Genomic DNA, 22087 nt, shown 5'->3' with positions numbered 1-22087 from the left:
TCATTGTAGTGACCACTATGGAATACAAAGGGCATTTTAGTGACTGATACACAATACAGAGAGGAATTCAGCGACTGATACACAATACAGAGACAATTATAATGAATGATATGTAATATGGAGCGGCACTTTGTGATTGATATAAAGTACAGAAAGAATCTAATCACCTATATACAAGATAGATATCCTTTTAGTAACAGATTAACAATAAAGAGACTATCTTTGTGACACAATGAGCATTCTAGTGGCCGCTTTACAAAACACAGTGGATACTAGTTACCATTAAACAAAATGCAGTGCATACTGGTAACCACTACATATGGCTTTACAATGCAAGACCCTAAATACCTGGTAGGTTTACAATGCAGATCCTAGTTCTCTGATGGTTATGTAATGCAAATCCCCTACATTTTTAATGATCTTACAATGTAGACTCAGTCAAATATGTAGAGTGCACCAAGTCTGTATTGTTGACAGACTGAAACTTCAGATAGGAACTATGGGGGTAACAAAATATAGTTCCAAATAGTCTACTTACACTTTCAGCTGAGCCACACTGGTTCTTTGCACAGTGGAGACAGCTTGGATGTGCCAGGAAACCATCATACCCAGTAGATGACTTCCCAACCTTTCAACAATCAGTGAGTCAGGAACTCCCAACACTATAGTGAATGGCCGCTGCTATTCACCAGTCACAGAGTTGGGTCTGCCCTGACTGACAAGAAGAGATTGGCCTCTGTCTCCCTTCCCATCTCGCCTCTGAGTGAAGTAAAACATGGAATTACAATTGCAACATTCCTGTCTTGTATCACAAAACACTCACCTGTACTTAGTGCCTTTTGAAGCCCTGTACTACTTTCTGTTGATGCAGTATTTACGGCTGTTTCTTTTTGTGGTGACTCCTGACTTTTGCTTACAGGAACTGTTGATTCTGTACCACCAGTAGTTGTGCCACTTTCTACTGGAGTAGACAGTGTAATAAGCAATTGTGTAGTTCCTTGTGTGCTTGGCTTAGAAGATGAGATAACATCCCCACTACTAGTCTTTGTACTTTCGCTTGTACTTGATCCAATAGGTGTGGTTACTGTGACTATCTGTTTGCTTGTTGTCATTGTATCTGTGCGGGATTCTACTGGTCCACTTGAATGCTCATTTAAATTTGTGGTGGGGGCTTCAGCACTCACCACTGCAGGTATAGTAGCTTCAATACTTGTTCCTGGGAGGCTTGTTTTAGTTGGTAAACTGGTGGAATTTGTTGCGTTTGTAAGGTTGTTTACAGTTGTGGAATTTGAGGTTGTTTCAATTTTCACAGTGGTAGGAGAGATTTTGGCAGTTGTTACTACAGTGGTACCATCGATGTCTGATATTGTGGTTTGATTTGAAAGTTCTGTTTTATTATGCGACATAAATGTTGTCGTCACTGCAACAGACGGAGTAACAGTGCTCGCACTTTCTTTAGTTGTTGGAGGTTTTGATGATTCCAAATGAGTGGTCACTGGATCAAAAACAGTGTTCGATGTTGATTCTAAGTCCTCTGCAGTTGTAGCAATTTCAGCATTTAGTCCTGGTAAATAAAAGTACAGATAATTAAAAAAGTGAAAGTCAGATGTAGAGAAATACGTTTTGCATATTATTGAAGTAACTCACCCCATTCCCTGAGAGGAACAAATGTAAAAAAACGCCTAAGATGCATGATGTAAATTTACATGGTGGCGGTCATAATTATGACACTGGAAATGTCAGCATTTAAAATGTTGGCAGGCTAAATGCCTACACTTCCGTTATGCTGACAGGTTGACAATCTCTACAGTGTTATTGCGGACCTGCACAATGTCGCCAATCATAATGCCAATATTAAAAGCCACAACGGCATTGGTATTTTAATGTAGGCATTCTGACTGGCAATATTGTGCATGTCGCCAATCACACTGTCAGCATTATGGAAGTGTCGGCATTTAGATTGCTGACATTTTTATGTCGGAAGGTTAAGTGCTGACATTTCCAGTATCTCAATTATGTATCCTACCCAATTTATAGAGTAATTATAAGTTCTAACTAGTTAAGTAAGCAATGTATTTAAAAATAATAAAATAGTATCATTTAATACCTAAACATGGCAGCAAATATGTAAGAGTATGTACACACTATATAAAGCTAATTTACACCAGTCATTTAATCATCATTTGGCTGAATATTTCCCATTGATTTCTATTCCATTCCTATAGCCCAATGAATGACGCACACTGCACTACATGTAGAGACCACTATGAAATGAATGGGGGCTATAGAAATCAATAGGCCACAGACATCAAATGAGCTGTACAGCACTGGGGGATTCCTGTATAAGTGTGCCAAGCCCTTAGGGTACATGGCAGCACAGTGGCCTAATGGTTAGCATTTCTGCCAATACAGCACTGGGGTCATGACTTCAATTCCCGACCATGGCCTTATCTGTGAGGAGTTTGTATGTTCTTCCCGTGTTTGCATGGGTTTCCTCCGGGTGCTCCGGTTTCCTCCCACATTCCAAAAACATACTAGTAGGTTAATTGGCTGCTATCAAATTGACCCTAGTCTGTATGTCTGTCTGTGTCTGTGTTAGGAATTTAGACTGTAAACTCCAATGGGGCAGGGACTGATGTGAATGAGTTCTCTGTACAGTGCTGGGGAATCAGTGGTGCTATATAAATAAATGGTAATGATGATGATAGGGTACTTCCCCTTACAGACACATGTTTGAAATGCATATGTTCTGCCGGACGCATCTCAAGAGGCGTCTAGATGTAAATCACTAGCATTTACTCCAGACTTACATCAAGAGTAAGTATATTTATATCACACAATGGCGTAGAGAAAGCATAGAGATATGGCTTAACAGTGTTAGCAGCAAATGCTAAAGTTTACATACCCTATTTGTACACAATATAATAATGTATTGAAGTGTCATATACACAAGACACAATAGCATCTTCACACTGTTCTTTGCAAATGCAAAATACAAATGAAATTAAATAAAAACATCTGTTGTTTTTCCCTTAAAAGATCAAAACAACATCTATAATGCAAATAATCATCAGTAGCCACACTAATAAATTAAGTACTATCAGCTAGAGGGATCAATCTGCAATTAGTCAATCAGATGGGTCTAGCAAAAGCTGATGATCATCATCACCATCATCATTGTATCTTGTTACACCTCCAGCAACTACTAGCGATACGACTTCCCACAGGTATATATGCATCTGCGTCCAGGTCTACTTCAGTTGCAATTATGTAAACATGCCATTACTCTACTTGGCCTACTTGCCTGTCCCACACTCTACAACAGTAAGGAGACTGTAAGACTGCTGTAAGATGCAACAAAACCTGTATAGAGAGAATGCGTTCGCACATTTGGTGCGCATACACAGTATGGAAGTGCGTATTTTAAGCAAATAAAACAAGTTCAACTGTACATGAGCTCCTTTGGGTACAAAAAGGACCTTCCTTGGTCTCCACTTTTCCAGAGGAACCTTACAAGTGAAGTTCCCATTTTAGTGTGAATAAATGCTTGTAATTTATATTTGGGGGTGGCAACCTTTTTTATTTATTTACTAGCTGAACATCCCTCATCCATTTCAATAGACCATTTCAATAAACAATTTGTTCATTGCTATGCCACATAAATCTGGATGCTTTTCGCAAAAGCAAGCAAATTTGTCCACTGCGTAAAAACCACATATATACCGCATGAGAATTGCATATCAAACGCATGTACATATGCATACGGCTTTATATACAATATGGAGTAATTTTAGCTGGAAGGGTGCTCTATGAAATATTACTATCAAATAGTGATATTTCTATAGCTATTAAGTAGGGATGAGTGCACTCGGATTTATGAAATCCGAGCCCACCCGAACGTTGCGGATCCGAGTCGGATCCGAGACAGATCCGGGTATTGGCGCCAAATTCAAAAGTGAAACTGAGGCTCTGACTCATAATCCCGTTGTCGGATCTCGCGATACTCGGATCCTATAAATTCCCCGCTAGTCGCCGCCATCTTCACTCGGGCATTGATCAGGGTAGAGGGAGGGTGTGTTAGGTGGTCCTCTGTGCTGTTTAGTTCTGTGCTGTTTAGTTCTGTGCTGTTTAGTTCTGTGCTGTTTAGTTCTGTGCTGTGCTGTGCTGTGCTGTGCTGTGCTGTGCTGTGCTGTGTTCTGCAGTATCAGTCCAGTGGTGCTGTGTGCTGTGCTCTGTCCTTCTGAGGTCAGTGGTGCTGCTGGGTCCTCTGCTGTGTCCTGTTCAGTCCAGTGGTGCTGTGTCCTGTGCTCTGTGCTTCTAAGGGCATAGTTATTTCCCCAATATTCCCCTGTGTTTAAAAAAATAAAAAAAAGTTTTTTTAAAAAATACCAAAAACTACTTTAATATTTTTTAATTACCACAAAATTTGCACAACCAATCCTGCAGTATAAGCCCATTGGTACTGCAATATTACCAAGTTCACACATTCAGCAGTAAAAGTCCATTGGTACTGCAATATTACAAAGTTTACACATTCTGCAGTATCAGTCCAGTGGTGCTGTGTCCTGTGCTCTGTCCTGCTGAGTTCCGTAGTGCTGCTGGGTCCTGTGCCGTGTCCTGTTCAGTCCAGTGGTGCTGTGTCCTGTGCTCTGTGCTTCTAAGGGCATAGTTATTTCCCCACTATTCCCAAGTTTTTTAAAAATAAAAAAAAAGTAAAAAAAAATAAAAAATTTAAAAAAAAAAAAATATATAATAATTATAACCAAATTTGCAAAACCAATCCAGCATTATAATTTATAAGTCCATTGGTACTGCAATATTACCAAGTTCACACATTCTGCAGTATCAGTCCAGTGGTGCTGTGTCCTGTGCTCTGTCCTGCTGAGTTCCGTAGTGCTGCTGGGTCCTGTGCCGTGTCCTGTTCAGTCCAGTGGTGCTGTGTCCTGTGCTCTGTGCTTCTAAGGGCATAGTTATTTCCCCACTATTCCCAAGTTTTTTAAAAATAAAAAAAAAGTAAAAAAAAATAAAAAATTTAAAAAAAAAAAAATATATAATAATTATAACCAAATTTGCAAAACCAATCCAGCATTATAATTTATAAGTCCATTGGTACTGCAATATTACCAAGTTCACACATTCTGCAGTATCAGTCCAATGGTGCTGTGTCCTGTGCTCTGTCCTGCTGAGTTCCGTAGTGCTGCTGGGTCCTGTGCCGTGTCCTGTTCAGTCCAGTGGTGCTGTGTCCTGTGCTCTGTGCTTCTAAGGGCATAGTTATTTCCCCACTATTCCCAAGTTTTTTAAAAATAAAAAAAAAGTAAAAAAAAATAAAAAATTTAAAAAAAAAAAAATATATAATAATTATAACCAAATTTGCAAAACCAATCCAGCAGTATAAGTTCATTGGTACTGCAATATTACCAAGTTCACACATTCTGCAGTATCTTGTGCTACATATAATGGAGACCAAAAATTTGGAGGATAAAGTAGGGAAAGATCAAGACCCACTTCCTCCTAATGCTGAAGCTGCTGCGACTAGTCATGACATAGACGATGAAATGCCATCAACGTCGTCTTCCAAGCCCGATGCCCAATCTCGTAGTACCGGGCATGTAAAATCCAAAAAGCCCAAGTTAAGAAAAAGTAGCAAAAAGAGAAACTTAAAATCATCTGAGGAGAAACGTAAAGTTGCCAATATGCCATTTACGACACGGAGTGGCAAGGAACGGCTTAGGCCCTGGCCCGTGTTCATGACTAGTGGTTCAGCTTCACCCACGGATCTTAGCCCTCCTCCTCCTCCCCCCCCCCTACAAAAAATTGAAGAGAGTTATGCTGTCAGCAACAAAACAGCAAACAACTCTGCCTTCTAAAGAGAAATTATCACAAATCCCCAAGGCGAGTCCAAGGGTGTTGGTGGTTGTCAAGCCTGACCTTCCCATCACTGTACGGGAAGAGGTGGCTCGGGAGGAGGCTATTGATGATGTAGCTGGCGCTGTGGAGGAACTTGATGATGAGGATGGTGATGTGGTTATTGTAAATGAGGCACCAGGGGGGGAAACAGCTGATGTCCATGGGATGAAAAAGCCCATCGTCATGCCTGGTCAGAAGACCAAAAAATGCACCTCTTCGGTCTGGAGTTATTTTTATCCAAATCCAGACAACCAATGTATGGCAATATGTAGCTTATGTAAAGCTCAAATAAGCAGGGGTAAGGATCTTGCCCACCTAGGAACATCCTCCCTTATACGTCACCTGAATAACCTTCATAGTTCAGTGGTTAGTTCAGGAACTGGGGCTAGGACCCTCATCGGTACAGGGACACCTAAATCCCGTGGTCCAGTTGGATACACACCAGCAACACCCTCCTCGTCAACTTCCTCCACAATCTCCATCAGATTCAGTCCTGCAGCCCAAGTCAGCAGCCAGACTGAGTCCTCCTCAATACGGGATTCATCCGAGGAATCCTGCAGCGGTACGCCTACTACTGCCACTGCTGCTGTTGCTGCTGTTAGTCGGTCATCTTCCCAGAGGGGAAGTCGTAAGACCGCTAAGTCTTTCACAAAACAATTGACCGTCCAACAGTCGTTTGCCATGACCACCAAATACGATAGTAGTCACCCTATTGCAAAGCGTATAACTGCGGCTGTAACTGCAATGTTGGTGTTAGACGTGCGCCCGGTGTCCGCCATCAGTGGAGTGGGATTTAGAGGGTTGATGGAGGTATTGTGTCCCCGGTACCAAATCCCCTCAAGATTCCACTTCACTAGGCAGGCGATACCAAAAATGTACAGAGAAGTACGATCAAGTGTCCTCAGTGCTCTAAAAAATGCGGTTGTACCCACTGTCCACTTAACCACGGACATGTGGACAAGTGGTTCTGGGCAAACGAAGGACTATATGACTGTGACAGCCCACTGGGTAGATGCATCCCCTTCCGCAGCAACAGCAACAGCTGCATCAGTAGCAGCATCTACAAAATGGCTGCTCATGCAAAGGCAGGCAACATTGTGCATTACAGGCTTTAATAAGAGGCACAACGCTGACAACATATTAGAGAAAATGAGGGAAATTATCTCCCAGTGGCTTACCCCACTTAGACTCTCATGGGGATTTGTGGTGTCAGACAATGCCAGTAACATTGTGCGGGCATTAAATATGGGCAATTTCCAGCACGTCCCATGTTTTGCCCACACCATTAATTTGGTGGTGCAGCATTACCTCAAGAGTGACAGGGGTGTGCAGGAGATGCTTGCGGTGGCGCGCAAAATTGCTGGACACTTTCGGCATTCAGCCAGTGCCTACCGCAGACTAGAGGCACATCAAAAAAGCATGAACCTGCCCTGCCATCACCTCAAACAAGAGGTTGTGACGCGCTGGAACTCCACCCTCTATATGCTGCAGAGGATGGAGGAGCAGCAAAAGGCCATTCAGGCCTACACAGCCACCTACGACATAGGCAAAGGAGTGGGGATGCGCCTCAGTCAAGCGCAGTGGAGACTGATTTCCGTGTTGTGCAAGGTTCTGCAGCCATTTGAACTTGCCACACGAGAAGTCAGTTCCGACACTGCCAGCTTGAGTCAGGTCATTCCCCTGATCAGGCTGTTGCAGAAGCAGCTGGAGAAAGTGAGGGAGGAGCTGGTAAGCCATTGCGATTACACCAAGCATGTAGCTCTTGTGGATGTAGCCCTTCGTACGCTTTGCCAGGATCCGAGGGTGGTCACTCTTTTAAAGTCAGAGGAATACATTCTGGCCACCGTGCTCGATCCTCGGTTTAAAGCGTATGTTGTGTCTCTGTTTCCGGCGGACACAAGTCTACAGCGGTGCAAAGACCTGCTGGTCAGGAGATTGTCCTCTGAAGAGGACCGTGACATGCCAACAGCTCCACCCTCATTTTCTTCCACATCTATGGCTGCGAGGAAAAAGCTCAGTTTTCCCAAAAGAGGCACTGGCGGGGATGCTGATAACATCTGGTCCGGACTGAAGGACCTGCCAACCATTGCAGACATGTCTACTCTCGCTGCATTGGATGCTGTCACAATAGAAAAAATTGTGGATGATTACTTTGCTGACACCATCCAAGTAGACATGTCAGACAGTCCATATTGTTACTGGCAGGAAAAAAAGGCAGTTTGGAAGCCCCTGTACAAACTGGCTCTATTTTACCTGAGTTGTCCCCCCTCCAGTGTGTACTCGGAAAGAGTTTTTAGTGCAGCGGGGAACCTGGTCAGTGAGCGGCGAAGGAGGTTGCTTCCTCACAACGTTGAAAAAATGATGTTTATAAAAATGAATAATCAATTCCTCAATGAAGTACAGCACTGCCCTCCAGATACTACAGAGGGACCTGTGGTTGTGGAGTCCAGCGGGGACGAATTGATAATGTGTGATGAGGAGGAAGTACACACTGTAGGGGGAGAGGAATCAGAGGTTGAGGATGAGGACGACATCTTGCCTCAGTAGAGCCTGCTTAGTCTGTACAGGGAGAGATGAATAGCTTTTTTGGTGTGGGGGCCCAAACAAACCAATCATTTCAGCCAAAGTTGTTTGGTAGGCCCTGTCGCTGAAATGATTGGTTTGTTAAAGTGTGCATGTCCTATTTCAACAACATAAGGGTGGGTGTGAGGGCCCAAGGACAATTCCATCTTGGAACTTTTTTTTTTGCATTATATGACCAAGCAACAGTCGTTTGCCATGTTCAAAAAGTAAAACCAAATGTAAAAAAATTCAAGAAATTAAACCAAAAGTAAAATGCCGTGTCATAATTTAAAACAAGAGGTATTGACGTGCTCTAAAACTACTGTATTGTTGTTTATATTTTATAAACACTACACTTGAAAGCTTGAGTCTTTCAATAGAAAAGTAACTGTCCATTGCACGAATATTTGCAACAGGGACAATTTTAGGGTTAAGAAAGTCAACTAATAATAACACTTCGACGCTGTGTGTCTTTATAAACACTACACTTGGAAGTTGGAGGAGGTATTGTGGCCCCGGCACCAAATTTACTACCGGGGCCACTCCACTGTGCAGTCCATATTTAGGTGTATCAGATATTAAACAACGGTGACAGTTGATGCCCAATTTTTTAATTATATTGTGGCCTCGGTACCAAATTGTGTACCGGGGCCACCCCACTACGCAGTCCAGATACTTGTTTGGTGGAATTCAGACCAGTTGAGGGTTTTATTATTATATTGTGTGGACCACTCTATCTATACCACACTACAACTCTATACCACTCTATTTCCTACTTTAATTCTATTTCATACTTTAATTCTATTTCCTACTTTAATTCTATTACTAATTAATTACCATAAAGAGGAACAAAATAAACCAATTTTACCAAAAGTATAATATGACTTAGACTTACAAACACTACACTTTAAAGATCGTGCCTTTAAATGAAAAAGTCAGTCTTCATTGCACGACTATGTGCAACAGGGACATTTTTTTGGGTTTACAAAGTCAAACAATAACACTTCGACCCTGTCTGTCTGGGGTCTCTCAATGACGAATTGTCTGTACCATGTTTGGAGGAGGTATTGTGGCCCCGGTATCAAATTGGGTACCGGGGCCACCCCACTATGCAGTCCAGATACTTGTTTGGTGGAATTCAGACACGTGGAGGGTTTTTTAATTATATTGTGGCCTCGGTACCAAATTGTGTACCGGGGCCACCACACTACGCAGTCCAGATACTTGTTTGGTGGAATTCAGACCAGTTGAGGGTTTTATTATTATATTGTGTGGACCACTCTATCTATACCACACTACAACTCTATACCACTCTATTTCCTACTTTAATTCTATTTCATACTTTAATTCTATTTCCTACTTTAATTCTATTACTAATTAATTACCATAAAGAGGAACAAAATAAACCAATTTTACCAAAAGTATAATATGACTTAGACTTACAAACACTACACTTTAAAGATCGTGCCTTTAAATGAAAAAGTCAGTCTTCATTGCACGACTATGTGCAACAGGGACATTTTTTTGGGTTTACAAAGTCAAACAATAACACTTCGACCCTGTCTGTCTGGGGTCTCTCAATGACGAATTGTCTGTACCATGTTTGGAGGAGGTATTGTGGCCCCGGTATCAAATTGGGTACCGGGGCCACCCCACTATGCAGTCCAGATACTTGTTTGGTGGAATTCAGACACGTGGAGGGTTTTTTAATTATATTGTGGCCTCGGTACCAAATTGTGTACCGGGGCCACCACACTACGCAGTCAAGATAGATAGATGCGTATTGCGTATCATAGATAAAGTACATTCAGTGGTGTGGGGCAAATTGAAAAATATTCAAAATGCACTGACATTATCAAAAACAAGAGGTTGTCACACGCTAAAACTCCAACATGTATATGATGGAGAGGATGGAGGAGCAGCCGTATGTGTAGTGTAATGCAGATCTGTTGAAGGTTTTTTATATATTTTATTGTGGTGCCCAGTGCCCACTCCTCTACGCAGTCCAGGTACAATTATTGGTGCGAATCATAAAAGTTCAGGGTTTTTAATATATTGTGGTGACCCACTCCTCTACGCAGTCCAGGTACAATTATTGGTGCGAATCATAAAAGTTCAGGGTTTTTAAGATATTGTGGTGACCCACTCCTCTACGCAGTCCAGGTACAATTATTGGTGCGAATCATAAAAGTTCAGGGTTTTTAAGATATTGTGGTGACCCACTCCTCTACGCAGTCCAGGTACAATTATTGGTGCGAATCATAAAAGTTCAGGGTTTTTAAGATATTGTGGTGACCCACTCCTCTACGCAGTCCAGGTACAATTATTGGTGCGAATCATAAAAGTTCAGGGTTTTTAAGATATTGTGGTGACCCACTCCTCTACGCAGTCCAGGTACAATTATTGGTGCGAATCATAAAAGTTCAGGGTTTTTAAGATATTGTGGTGACCCACTCCTCTACGCAGTCCAGGTACAATTATTGGTGCGAATCATACAAGTTCAGGGTTTTTAATATATTGTGGTGACCCACTCCTCTACGCAGTCCAGGTACATTTATTGGTGCGATTCATAAAAGTTCAGTGTTTTTAATATATATTGTGGTGACCCACTCCTCTACGCAGTCCAGGTACATTTATTGGTGCGAATCATACAAGTTGATGGTTTTCTTATTATATATATTGTGGTGACCCACTCCTCTACGCAGTCCAGGTACATTTATTGGTGCGAATCATAAAAGTTCAGGGTTTTTAAGATATTGTGGTGACCCACTCCTCTACGCAGTCCAGGTACAATTATTGGTGCGAATCATAAAAGTTCAGGGTTTTTAATATATTGTGGTGACCCACTCCTCTACGCAGTCCAGGTACAATTATTGGTGCGAATCATAAAAGTTCAGGGTTTTTAAGATATTGTGGTGACCCACTCCTCTACGCAGTCCAGGTACAATTATTGGTGCGAATCATAAAAGTTCAGGGTTTTTAATATATATTGTGGTGACCCACTCCTCTACGCAGTCCAGGTACAATTATTGGTGTGAATCATAAAAGTTCAGGGTTTATAATATATTGTGGTGACCCACTCCTCTACGCAGTCCAGAAAGATACCTTGTTGCAACGTTTTGGACTAATAACTATATTGTGAGGTGTTCAGAATACACTGTAAATTAGTGGAAATGCTTGTTATTGAATGTTATTGAGGTTAATAATAGCCTAGGAGTGAAAATAAGCCCAAAAACTTGATTTTTAAACTTTTTATGTTTTTTTCAAAAAAAATCCGAATCCAAAACCTTAAATCCGAACCGAGACCTTTCGTCAAGTGTTTTGCGAGACAAATCCGAACCTCAAAAATAACGAAAATCCGGATCCAAAACACAAAACACGAGACCTCAAAAGTCGCCGGTGCACATCCCTACTATTAAGTACATCATATACAGTGAGTGACTATAATAGCAATAGCATCGAGCAGTTCTGATGTCGTTTCATGACTGTATACCAGACCAAAATTAATAATAAAATACTGAATTAATAATTTAATATATAAATTGATCATTTCAACAGTTTTGGATTAACCATAATTCTTTATGGTCACCTTTGCAATAAGATGGTTCGTTAAATTTCATCCCTGCTGGGTATTCAACTGTAAGTGATAATATTACAAAGTGCAAGCATTTAGGAGCAACAGCAACTCAGCCACGAAGCGGAAGACCACGTAAAATCACAGAGCAGGGTCAACCACTGCTAAGACATATGGTGCGTAAAAGTCGCCAACGCTCTGCTGATTACATAGCTGAAGAGTTCCAAACTTCCACTGACATTAATGTAAGCACAAAAACTGTGCAGCTTAATGGAATGGGTTTCCATGGTTGAGCAGCTGCATGCAAGCCTCGCATCAGCAAGACCAATGCCAAGCGTCGGATGGAGTGATGTAAAGCACACCGACACTGGACTGTGGAGCAGTAGAAACGTGTTCTGAGGAGGGATGAATCAAGCTTCTCTGCTTGACAGTCAGATGGGTCTGGATTTGACGGATACTGGGAAAACATTACCTGCCTGACTGCATAGTGCCAACTGTGAATATTGGTGAAGGAGGGATAATGGTATGGGGCTGTTTTTCAGGGTTTGTGCCAGGTCCGTTATCTCCAGGGCAATCTTAATGCTTTAGCATACCAAGTCATTTTGGACAAAGCTATGCTTCCGACTTTGTGGCAACAGTTTGGGGAAGATCCTTTTTATTCCAACATGACTGTGCCCCCATATATTCATATTGGGCGGCACATGAGCATTTGAAGTCGCACAGACTTTTGTGGGCTTACTGTTGCAGGAAGTTAAAAGCTTAGAACACTGGTCTCTATCTTGATTGTTCTTATGTTTTGATTAAATCACAAAAGTAGACAAACCATTAATACTACACCCAAAGCTATCAAAGGCAGCCAAGTCTTTTTTTCTGGGATTCAATTCCAGGAGATAAACAATTAATATGTAATAATTTTATTCCTATGAGAAGCCCTTCGTGGAAATAAGTAGTAGCTCTGAAGGAGAAACAGTTCCCTAATAACTAAAGGATGCATTGGTATATTATCCTTCCTCAAACGTCTTAAGGCATACTTGCCAACTTTTAGTTACTCCCCTCTAGGAGATCCCGGCAGGTCAGATGGCAGGTGCAGGAGATGATATGGGGGGGTGCAATCATGTCACTGTGGCCCACCTCTTGTTGTGCAATGCCGCAAATCACAGCGTGGGTGAAACCATGAGGACATGAATCACGTCAGTAAGCAACATCTCTGCCCAGAATCCGAGAGGGTGCATGTTCTTCCTGGAATCTGGGAGGACTCCCCAAAATTCAGAAGCCTCGCCGACATTCCAGAAGACTAGGCAAGTATGTTTCAAAAGGTGAAGTTTCCAGAATTTAAGATTTTAAATGAAGCTCCCCATCTGTATGTGATCCTGGTATAAGTAACATTGTATGATGTGTTATTTGTATCTAAGCTTATCTGATTATCTATTTGTATTGTGTAAATATATGCACAATTTGTGTCTAAGAGTGATGGTAGGGAAACTATATATATATATATATATATATATATATATATATATATATATAGTATACAGGATTACATGTGTACATGTGTAGTATATAGTGATACATATATTTAATATAAGCACATACAGTATGGCTAGGAAACTAATAAATAAGAAATGATTATAAGAAGATAATACAAAAACACAATGAGTTAACTCAGATCATAAAAGAGACAATATTTCTGGGTATAAACTGGTGAACTGGAAACTGCCTCTGAGTGTGGTTTAGTAGTGTGGTATATTATCTTACCTGTTGAATTGTACTTATAAGGGCTATATGTGCTGTTTATTTGTTCTAAAAAAAAATCTTGTGCTGTAGAATGTATTTGTTTGCGTGTCTATGATAAATGTAAGTATGAGTCAATAGACTGTCCTCACTTATAATACATAGTGGTTAAGTTGATGGTAAACATGCGCTCATATAAGCCATTGACACACACTGATGAGTTACTTAGTGGAGCTGCTTAGAGATGTGTGGTGCCAAAGTCGTTTCTGAATCAGCGAGATTTCCCTCTTCATGGGTTGATGTGGTACAAGACAATGGTTGGAAGGTGTTTTAAAGATACTCCTTAGAATATCTGTACAATTTAGTTGCGGGTCCACTCATGTAAAATAGCAGAAAACGTGCAATGTCTGTTAATACTAACTAATTCATTTGGAGTATATCAATTATTATTAGTTATATCAATAGTTATGAATTTGCCAAACTACTGGCATCTTTATTCAACACTGTACTGCTATAAGCAGCAGTATGAATTAGCTACAGTGCGGCAATCAACATTTTAAAAATGGTGATCAAACAGTAAGTAAAGCAATCTGCTGCCCAGTTGACAATGTCTTTTGAGACTTTACTGTGTTGATTTGAGGGCTCTGTTCTGCCATCCCGATCAAGACTAGCACAACAAGGATTAACAGGTATGGCGCCAGTCACTGGTGCGTGTGGAAAGAATGGGTGCTAGGAGGGGTGTAAGGGGCAAAACAATGCTTCTAAAGCAATAACCACGCCTCCAATGCAATTTGGCCACATCCCCTGTCCTGATTCCCGGCACTCCAAAACTGGGAGATACAAATTGTGATTCAATAATATATACCATGTCTTCCAACTGTCCAGATTTTGGCAGGACATCCCAATTTGTGAACCACAAAGGGGACTGGGATTAACAGGAAAATGGGTGGCGTTTTGGCCAAATTTGCTAATTTGTGGGCAGGGTTTGGTCAACATGGGCATGGCTTATTTTGTCCCGCTTTCTGGTTTCTAAATGTTGGGAGGCTAGGTGACTTTAAATATGTTTAAGCCTTATCTAAATGTAACAGAGGAGGAGGTTATGTAGATGCAGAAACGTAAATGATTTGGAGTCTATTTATCAATATCATCCTATTTCTGGAGAAGATCATGGTGACCACTGAACAGTAACTAGTCAGTTGTCATATGTGATTGCTCCCTCAGTAGTACAGTCTCTGAATCATTTGGGTCCCACTCACATAAAATCTGTAAGATGATTTTCTTTCTAAACATTGATATTGTAATAGAAAATGAAATTTCCCTATAGGATGCCTCTATTACAAGGGATAATGGTAACGCCGGGTAAAGGGTCTGGCAGTTATTATTAGAGACAGGAAGGAGGGGAGGAGCAAGCAGTCTGTCACTTAACACATTCTCCTCTCTGGCAGGGCTGAATAGCAGAATAGCAAATGTAGTTAATCTAATTCACTCCGGTTAAACAGACACTTTTCGCTTAACGATAATCTGCAAAAAGTGGGTAAAGGCCAGAGGGGAGGTCTACAAAAGTCATCAAGTATGTACTACATCCTGCACATACATTGCTCTGAGCTAAACCCAAAAGATAATATTTGGGTTACAGTTATGTTAAATAGAAACAAGCAACCTTCCTAAAAATATCAGCAAGATACATTTTTCTTTTAGTAATTCTACTGCAAGTTTCATTGGAGACTACATTTTCATGTGAGCGGTGTCCCGTAACTGTCTGGGCTTCTATTAAGAATGTAGATGTGGAGTTTTTTGTTTATATAAATAAAAATAGATTTGTGAAAATAAGGATTGGTATTTCTTCCATAAGTGCTAAAAAAGTATGCCGATTTTAGTAACTCCAAACACAATAAACTAAATATCGTTATTATAATCTAAAATAAATGTTCTGTGTGACTCCCACTCATGTCAATAGGTCTTATGAGTGGAATGCGTGTATTAAGAAACATTACAAATTTGGTGACTCACATCTATGTTTGCTACAAGAAAAGTAATTTGCATATTCTGCTTTTACTGTAATTTTACAATGCACTGCCAAGCATCCTTTTTTCTGGATTCTCTGGAAAGAATGCTCTATATGGTGCTCACATTTTTTTTCTACACTGATTCAGTGTAATTTATATTGAATGCTGAAAAAGAGTATAATATTCCATTTAACTAGACATTGCTCTCCTCCCCCACTTTATATGGCATGCTTAAACACAATAGTTAGTAAACAGGTTCATCTATGAGAAGCTGCCTACATTTACATATCAAATGGTGTGAGCTAACTTCCTGTGAAATACCTTGCTCCTCCCCTTAGGAACTGAATAGCCTTTTGTGGTTCTCTATTAATTCACGTATTGTTTTCCCTCTCTGGACAACATGCACATGACAACAGGACTGTTTCATAAGCCATTCCGGGCTCTGGTAATATTTGAACATGAAGGGATATATAATGGTTAAATATGTTTAATATGTTCATCATTTAGTGGTAAAGTGTTTTTAATAATCACCAGTATAAAGGACAGTAGTCCATAGGCATATGTTAATATGTGTAGCAATACTGCAATAACGTGTAGGTCACTACGGGGGTACAGTGTGTGGGACACAAATACTTTAATGTGTATTGCACTGCTGGAACAATACGTGAAGCACTACTGCTATAATACATGTGGAGATCTGCAAAATTGGGCAACTATGATGTAGCATGTTTACATTGGGTGCCAAAGGAGCTTGTTCCACCACTGTGACACTTTTTCCATTTTCCATTTCCCTACAGTGCCGCCATGTATTTGTATAGCCAATGAATATGCATTCATTTTAAAGTTAAATACTATACTTTCTTCAGAAGGCCACTTTAAACACTAGAATACTTTTATAAAAGCATCATCCATAAATAATAGAGCTAGATATAGTACACAGATTGTGCAACAGTAAAGAAAAACTGGAAATAGTAAATAAAAGTAATCAGAAACAAAATGAAAATCACAAAAACACCAAAAATGATCCTTGCAAAGCTGTTGCAAAATACATGTAGTGGTCAAGGCTACAGAGCTTTCAGCCTGGTTATTTTTATACAAATATGGTAACTTTAGGTATGTTTTCACTAAGGTTTACCTAGTCTTCATGAGTACTGAAATTACATTTTAATGTTTTTGTACTTTTCGATACATATTTATGCTCATTTTTATAGTCAATGCACCTTTTGATAAATATATAATCAAGTTTAATAAATGTTGTCAGGTGCCAAGAGACTGGTACGGTAGGTATTATAAATGGGGCCATGTCTGCCTTTCCAAAAGCCCCATCCAAGCAGGATTATAGGCTGGGAACAAACCGGGAAAGATGGCTGGAAAGACAAATAGCTTCCAATAGGGTCCAAAGCTTTCTCTAATTTTTCCCTATCTACTAGTGCTGGTTAAGTGAAAATCGCGGGGACCCCACGGAATTTTTTTTATTTTTTACTTTCTATTCTTTACCATTTTTATGACAGGGCAGTGTAACAGTGATGTGATGTGTTGACAACAGGCTGCTACAACACAGGAGAGTTTGCCAAACACGGGAGTGTTTACATCGCCAGAGATGACCAGCGATTTTGAAGATCAGGGTCAAAATCGCAGCTTGATACATTTCAGATTTTTTTTACTAAAATCGCGGGTCATCACCCGCGATTTTCCGCGATTTTAACACACTGTCAAAATCGGACCTCGATACATTTACCACTTAGACTTTCATCTGAATTTGGGTTTAGGCTTTTTCTGACAAACGGCTATAGAGGGCAAGTGGTACTAACTCATGTTTTCTTTTAATTGATGATGTTATAATATTTTATAAATAATGTAATATTATGTACCATACACTGTTAGACTACACGTATAGATTTATCTGAGGATATGGTCTGAGGTACCATAATTTCATTAATCTTTAACTAATAGTAACTCATATTACTCTATCAACCATCTATGTTTGGTCACATGAGCCATTCCTATTGCCCAGCGGACACTGTGCACCCGTATTACCCTATCCCTTTTTTTCCAGTTTTTTATGTCAAATGGAGGGGAGAAGGGGCCCAAAACAGTATGTTGCGTAGGGCCCGTGGTGGTCTTAATCCAGCTTTGGCCATTCCTTAATACCTATTCCCTAGTACTAAGAAGCTTGTGCACTATTGTGATCCAATATCCTTTGGGAAAAATTGCATTACAAAACTGTATTAACTTAATGGTATGGAACGAAAACAATGCAAGCGCTATTTAAAAAGATTGCCAACATTTGTACACGTCCTGCTATTTTGCCACCTCTCATCCTTCTTCCCTTAGATGAAGAACCCCTTTGGGTCCTAGTCCACAATGTCTATCACTATGCAGATGACTGAAACCATTCCAGCCAGTCAAGTAACTAGGGCAGGGGTGTACTTTGTATGCAGCAGGGAATAGTTCCTGTTAAATCAGATGTAAGCTTGCGAGCAGGGCCTTCTCATCTCTTTGTCTGTTTTACCCAGTTTGTTTATTAGTTTTACGTTTGTCCCCAATTGTAAAGCGCTACGGAATATGTTGGCGCTATATAAATAAATGATGATGATGATGATGATGATGATGATGTTCCACATCGTATATAGCCCCAAAATTGGAAGATTTAATTATACTATTTGCTTGTTGTTTCTCCTATTATTATCTTAATTGATATGCAATGGTCAATTATGAAGGTGCTAAAATGTGAGCTTGCAGCTCAAATTAAATTTTTTAATGTCACGTGTCTATTTTGGACAAATGCATCCATTTATACAGGAAGCACATGGATTAGCACGTCAAGATAATGACATCTGTGAGTGGTGCAGAAGTGTGCATCTTCTAATGTGAGGACCTGGCTAACACTGTGAGGAACAGGGTACTCTTTGCTTACTATTGCACCCACATGTAAAATTAAATTTTATCTTGAAGGAGTTTCAGTAGGTGGGGAATGAGATTTTTCTGCAAAGGAACTTTGAATGTGCTGTACATCAGAAGTTAAAAGTTATTTTCAATGGGATGTTTTTTGCACCTTCAATTGTGTAGGCAAAATTCTACCAACATAATAAAAATATTCAAATGTTCAACTATGACATATAAATGACAGCCCTGATCAAAATGAGGTTCAACTTGGAAATAATTTAGGGAAGCATAATTAGTTAAAGTGTTTCTTATTTTTTCACCATGCACGTTTCCATCTGGACCAACAAACGGATGTGTAGAATCTTTTTACAGGGGCAGTTCAAAGAAGCAGAAAGGGAGTTTGCACCTATGTGTTCGATAGGTGAATCGCTATCGTATCTTGGAAGATTGCTGAAGGCAATTAGGAAACCACAAAAGCAGAAAGCAGCCTGGGTCTTATAAGAGGCATCACAAAGAAGTAACAGCAAAAAGTACAAATGCTTCTTCTTCGAGAATTCAGCAAATGATATGAAATACGGCTATATCTAAAGGAGGCAAAAATGCAAAAGACAAAGCGCTTGCCTTGCAAAGTTCCAAACTCTTTTCAAACTAGATGAAGTATGGCACAAGACTGACCCTCTGCTTGATACTATGCTTTTATTATAACATCCTTTCAACCCATTTCTTACAGGAACAAGCGCCTTTTGCGAGAAATGATACACTAACTCATTCTTTCTGGAAAATTGCTGTACACATTGCAAAATATAGACAGATAAATCAAACAGTGGGTGCAAAAGTTAACATGAATCCGTGAGAACTGTACACGGAGAATAGCTACCCAAAGGATTAAAAGGCATCGCCTATCATAAAAGTATATTTATTACGCAATGCTCTTCTAACTACAATAGTCAAATATTATACAATGCGAAAGTAGCAAGTTTATTTTATCTAAATGCTTTTGTATTGTTTAGCTACAGCATTTAGCTAATGCTTAGTGACCTCCATTGTTTTTCTCAGCGATTGTAGTCACTTAACACTCATAGAAAAATTAATTAACTACTTCCTACATTACCATCTTATTGTTTTCCTACCTGGTAACAAGAGTAATTCAGAACAATTTGGCATTATTAAAGCAATTTAAAGACTTTGTTTAACAAATGACGCCATAAAAATGATGTGGATAGATACACAACACAATTATATCAACTCTTTACAGATGGAACTGCCACTAATTCTAAAAGCCATCTTACTGCACGCCATCCAAGTCTTTCTAGCATGTTGATGCAGGATTTTGTGATCAATTAAATGTAATGAAATAGTGAAGCTTGGCCCAGAACTATCTCCTGCACTATGACTGTGTTATGATAAGAGTGTGAGAGTTATCATTGTGTGAATAAAGCAATAGATACAGCATAACCAACAAGGTGACACTTTTCAAAAGTCCCCAGGTCCAGGAGCCCAGGACATTGGGCCCTGGATATTCCATTCCATATAGATTTCATATGAAAGGGCCACCATCCACTGACCCCTCTACACTTAGACTTTCAGTGACAGCATGGGAGTCTAGTATTAGAGTCAGGAACTGCCAAATGAATCCTGGTCCTTTAGTGAGGCTCACAGCATTTAACCTTATATGCTGAGGTGCTTTCACATATACATTGTCATAACATGTCTCTACTATTTTCCAATGCAAAATCCTCAATCTATCTAAGATAATCAATCCAAAGGTACTTCACATATCGGGTCAGTAGGCAACAGAGCATATGGTGCCTGGCTTCAGATCTGCACCAAGGCCCAATGACCCAAGTCCTATACAGCAGCCGCGGCGCTGTCAAAGAAGCGTCCGCGGCAGTGCTGTATTGTATACAGCACCGCCACGGATGCTTCTTTGACAGCGCCGCGGCTGCTGTATAGGACAGCGCTGCCGAAACGGAGCTGCTGCGCATGCTCTCTCTCTCGTGGTTTTTTTTTTTCTTGGGGGGTCAGGGGGGGGGGGGGGAAACCCCGGAAACCCCCCTGACAATCCTGCGTGCGCCCCTGACCATTATATGCACGGGACAGCCCATCTCAGTGGACAGGTGCAAAACAAAAGTGTTCTTTATAAATGAGGTCTGTAGTGATTAAAGGCAGGAGGGAAATGCTGACATTAACTTTTATGATATTCTTTTTTTTAAATGTAGTTTTGGATGGTGATCATTAAAAAATACAAAGTTGCACTTATCTGCTATGATACACTTACCTTCTAAGAATCATTGCCACGACCCATTGGTCCAACACTGCAATCCTCTCTGCTACTAAAAAGGGCCTGTTTTACACAGGATGAGCCAGTGTTGATGTCCTACCATTGTGAACTTCTCATATACAGTACATGACTGCAAAAGTCACAGAGGCAGAGCATCAACAACACTACAGCTCAGGCTAGCAGTAGTAGAAGAGGAAGTTGCAGCACTACACTACTGGAACAAAAGGGACATTCTGGATGGGAATAACACTGCAATGATCTACTGTGATTTTACATTTTAATTACCTCCACCCCAAACTACATTTTTATTGTTGGGTGTAAAGTTATGTGATACAGGAGTAGTGAACAACTAGAAAAAAAACAAAGATACTGTGCAGTACAGGGTTTAAACCAATGAACATTATATGAAGATACTGTGGACAGGAGAAATAACCCCGGTGATAACAGAGGGAATATTTATGAAGGTAAGAATGGGATGAGGCCAGTTTTTATTTGTTTCTGCAAGTGCAACAATAGATCAAAGGTAACAAAAGGGGAGGGACTCTGTACTGTAAGAAGGTGCAGATACGTTATAGAGGACCTGTCACATATCGTATGATCTAGTAATAGGGAACTGTTAGCATTAGGTTAGTCAACTATTAAAGGGCTCACCGCGTATGTCCCCCTAACCTTCACATCACCTTTATGACTTAACCACTTATATAAAATAAACACACGGAGTCATGTATAAGTTGCGAAATATGAAGGACATATTTTATTAATTAGTTACTTTTAACTAACCTATGGTGGCGGAGAAAGGGCACTGCGAGACAGCTCTCAAGCTGATATAACCAGATAACGTGGGAACTGGCGAAACCGCCCAAGGGGATCTCATCCCAAAACTATCATGCGCTGAATTGGCGTCAGAGTGACTGTACCCCTTCTAAACTCATGCTGCCCTCCCTCACCGAGCCAGACAGGGGACCCTCCTCACTGAAGGACCAAGAAGTTACTGGTGCCACTATGGGGACAGTGACCTGCGGCCAACAAACATTATCGCCCACTAAACAGCTGCTGAATGCAGTGCTTTCTCACCGCAAAAATGTTTAACTTAACCATAACTAAGGAGTGGGTGGGTGGGATCTCTTGCTGAAGAGTGAA

The 22087-nt window shown here is 40.4% G+C and overlaps 1 protein-coding gene across 1 annotated transcript in view; it reads right to left on the bottom strand.

Annotated features, from left to right (window-relative positions):
- Window positions 1-22087, bottom strand: part of PARM1 (prostate androgen-regulated mucin-like protein 1) — an 81034-nt gene that overhangs the window by 32046 nt on the left and 26901 nt on the right. Inside the window, exon 2 of the mRNA XM_075202127.1 lies at window positions 824-1564. Coding sequence (XP_075058228.1) covers window positions 824-1564 — 741 coding nt within the window. The remainder of the gene's footprint in view (window positions 1-823; window positions 1565-22087) is intronic.

Source organism: Mixophyes fleayi, chromosome 1 (assembly GCF_038048845.1).
Source record: "Mixophyes fleayi isolate aMixFle1 chromosome 1, aMixFle1.hap1, whole genome shotgun sequence".
NCBI lineage: Eukaryota > Metazoa > Chordata > Amphibia > Anura > Limnodynastidae > Mixophyes > Mixophyes fleayi.
Note: the sequence above shows the minus strand (reverse complement) of the source record. Positions and strands in the feature narration are given on the sequence as shown.